This window comes from Phaseolus vulgaris, chromosome 4 (assembly GCF_000499845.2).
Source record: "Phaseolus vulgaris cultivar G19833 chromosome 4, P. vulgaris v2.0, whole genome shotgun sequence".
Lineage (NCBI taxonomy): Eukaryota > Viridiplantae > Streptophyta > Magnoliopsida > Fabales > Fabaceae > Phaseolus > Phaseolus vulgaris.
In genome coordinates this window covers 9546417-9549369 of record NC_023756.2, presented here as the reverse complement: position 1 = coordinate 9549369, position 2953 = coordinate 9546417, and the positions used below count along the sequence as shown (strand labels likewise).

Below are 2953 nucleotides of genomic sequence, written 5' to 3'. Positions count from 1 at the left end.
TTTACTCTGATTCACTTGTCTTTATTTCCTTTTCTTTTCTCTATCTTTCTTTTAATTTTTTTCTTTACAACCAAACATAGGTGAATTGATGAACATCTTTATGATCTTCTTCAACAAAATAATTTTTAAGTATTTTTTTTAATTAGAACATTTTTTAGCACTTTACTAAACCTTTTATTTCTTTCAATTTATATATTTATCTTAAACCAACTTTGAAAAATAATAAATAATTAAAAATAATAATTATGACATTATAAAATATTTATTATAATTTAAAATTAAATTTTATATACTACAAAACGTTATTTATAATGAATTTTAGTTATGATATAATATATATTAAAAAAATTGTTTATAATTAATTTTAGTCCCTGATTTTTTTAAAACAAATTTCCCTAAAAATCAAATTTGAGTAAATATTTTTTTTAACTCTTTAAATTTAGTGTTAGTATATTTTTTAATTTTAAGACAGTAATTCAAAAATATAAATCTATGCATCCCTCACACTAACAAATAAATTAAGGTACCTCATAAAATAAAGAAAAAAATATAAATTAAATTAAATGGGGTAGAAATAAAGGGTTTGAACTTGGTAAATTGTTATGGGCCGGGCTCAATGTCACCTGAGAGTGGATCCATGTCCAATTTGAGCCTCTCGTATAAAAGCCTAAGGAGATCCACGAAGAACCCTAGTTCCCTCTTTCACCGCAGTGTTAGGGTTTCTGAAGCCTCCAACGAGGAAGAGAGGTAATGTCTCGTGCTTTTCAAATTCATCTTACCCATCGCTTTAACACAAGTTCTTTTGCCGCTGTATTAGCTTATTATTTTGTAAACTTGTAACGATTTTGAATCGTGTTTGTTTTGGGACAGGAAAATGGCTCCCAAACCACCTAGTACAGGTTTGTTTGTTGGATTGAACAAGGGTCATGTTGTCACCAAGAAGGAGTTGCCACCACGGCCCTCCGATCGCAAAGGGGTAAGATTAATTTAATTTAAGTTAATTTAAATTTAGATGTTGTTTGGACTATGTAGTTTCATGTCTGTAAATTTTGAATTTTACGTGTTGCTCGAATCAAAGTATTAATCAATGTAGTGTCTGTGCTTTTAGATGGAATGATGAATGCATGAAGTTTTTATGTGCCTCGATTGTTTAGGATAATAAAGAAGCTACTTGTGTTCTGGTTGTGTTTACTTTGTAGAGTTTTCCAGAGCTGGGAGCGGTTGTTTTGTGTAAAGAGTGCAAGTGACCTTACAGATTTTGTTGTTGTTTTCATATCTTAAAATAATCGAGTTTATTAAGTGTTTGAAAACCTGTTAAATAGTGTAGCCTCATATCCGGAAGAGAGATTTGTGTGTACTGGTTGAAATAGGTTGGTTGACTTTACAAGAGACATTTAATATAGTTAAAATCTCTTGAATTTTCATGTGTTAAATGAAATAAAAGAGAAGAACAAAAGCTGCGTGGTTAAATCCTTTGTTTACCACCACATTTTTCTTAATATGCTTATTTTATATATTACATAACAGAAAACCAGCAAAAGGGTGCACTTTGTGAGGAACCTCATCAGAGAGGTTGCTGGCTTTGCACCTTATGAAAAGCGTATAACTGAGTTACTCAAGGTTGGAAAAGATAAGAGGGCACTCAAGGTTGCAAAGAGAAAGCTTGGAACCCATAAACGCGCCAAGAAGAAGAGAGAAGAGATGTCCAATGTTCTCAGGAAGATGAGGTAGTTCTATGTTCTTTTGTCAACATTTTATATATTTTATTAATGTGATTGGTATTTTGTGGTAGTTTTCTATGTTATTGTGATATTTTTTGCTAGTTTCTATTTCTTATGTTATCATTTTTGTAGGGCTGGTGGAGCTGGAGACAAGAAGAAATAGGTCTTATTTACTCTTTTCAAGTTTCACTAGATGCATTTATGTTTGGTTTACGAGATGCCTTATTTTTGTTTAGGTTCAGTTGGTTTAGTTCGAGATTTTGCTTCAAGAAATATGTTTTATTTTATCCAGACAGGATTTATTGAAAAGGGGTACATTTGGCTTCTTTTCTGTTTTACTACAATTGCAACCGATAACATCCTTTTATTTTCTAGTGAACTTCGTATCTCTGGTTGCCCGTAGTTACTTTAATGCTAAATTCTACTGCTAGTATTAGTATTTTCATTATGCGGCCTAATTATGGTGGGGTAGCCATTGTGTTTATTATTATTCTTTGATCATATTCTTGAGTATAGTTACAATCGGGTCTACTGAATGTAACGTTAGCAATTTCTCCCTGTACCATATCAATTCAAACATACACCAAATCTGCTATTGAGAATGACAAAATGCCCCTTCTAAATGATGGAAATAACCTTTACTTTTAAAGGAGATTGTAAATAAAAATTACTTTCGGAATCTTTTATCTGGAAATATTTTGGATTTTGATCTCTAGAACACATTTTTATAAATTCTGGAAATTTTCAACCGGAATGCATTTTTAATTGTTTTCTGATTTTTTTTGTCCGGAACTTAGTTTTTTTATGTTTTGATTTTATTTACTTTTTCTGATTTTCAAATATGGATTAAGGATAATTTTGGAAATTTGAAAAAATAATATTGTTTAGGTTAAAATTGTTATGGTGCAGGAAGAAATTTCTCTGTAACGTTCCCACTTTGTTATAGTTACAATCAGGTCTTTAGAATGAAATGTAAAGAAGACACGTGTGTAACACTAGTTACAAATTATATTTTGTAGACATTCTCCTCTTTACAAGACTTAGCTTAGAGACTTCGATGTTGAATGTGACATAGTAGATCAACTTATTTTATTCTATGCTCAATTTGGTAGTGTAAGGAAAATAAAGATGTTCAAAGTAAATGTGTTATCCCTTGCCTAACAAGTTGAGTGCAACAAAACAATGTCGACTAAAAGATTATTAATTTGTGATAAAGCATTAAGACAAGAACA

At 30.5% G+C, this 2953-nt stretch overlaps 1 protein-coding gene across 1 annotated transcript; it reads left to right on the top strand.

Annotated features, from left to right (window-relative positions):
* Positions 1-610: 610 nt before the first annotated feature.
* LOC137837211 (large ribosomal subunit protein eL36x-like) lies at positions 611-2095 on the top strand. The gene is made up of 4 exons (XM_068646139.1): positions 611-747; positions 871-976; positions 1528-1727; positions 1854-2095. The coding sequence occupies exons 1-4, from the start codon at positions 617-619 to the stop codon at positions 1882-1884; spliced, it is 468 nt and encodes a 155-aa protein (XP_068502240.1). The 5' UTR covers positions 611-616; the 3' UTR covers positions 1885-2095.
* The last annotated feature ends 858 nt before the right edge of the window (positions 2096-2953 follow it).

Bases quoted from the DNA above. Each gene is read 5' to 3' on its own strand.
- LOC137837211 (XM_068646139.1), top strand. From the start codon at position 617: ATGTCACCTGAGAGTGGATCCATGTCCAATTTGAGCCTCTCGTATAAA. The intron at 977-1,527 runs GTAAGATTAATT...ATTACATAACAG, and splicing joins GGCCCTCCGATCGCAAAGGG to AAAACCAGCAAAAGGGTGCA. The intron at 1,728-1,853 runs GTAGTTCTATGT...TCATTTTTGTAG, and splicing joins AATGTTCTCAGGAAGATGAG to GGCTGGTGGAGCTGGAGACA.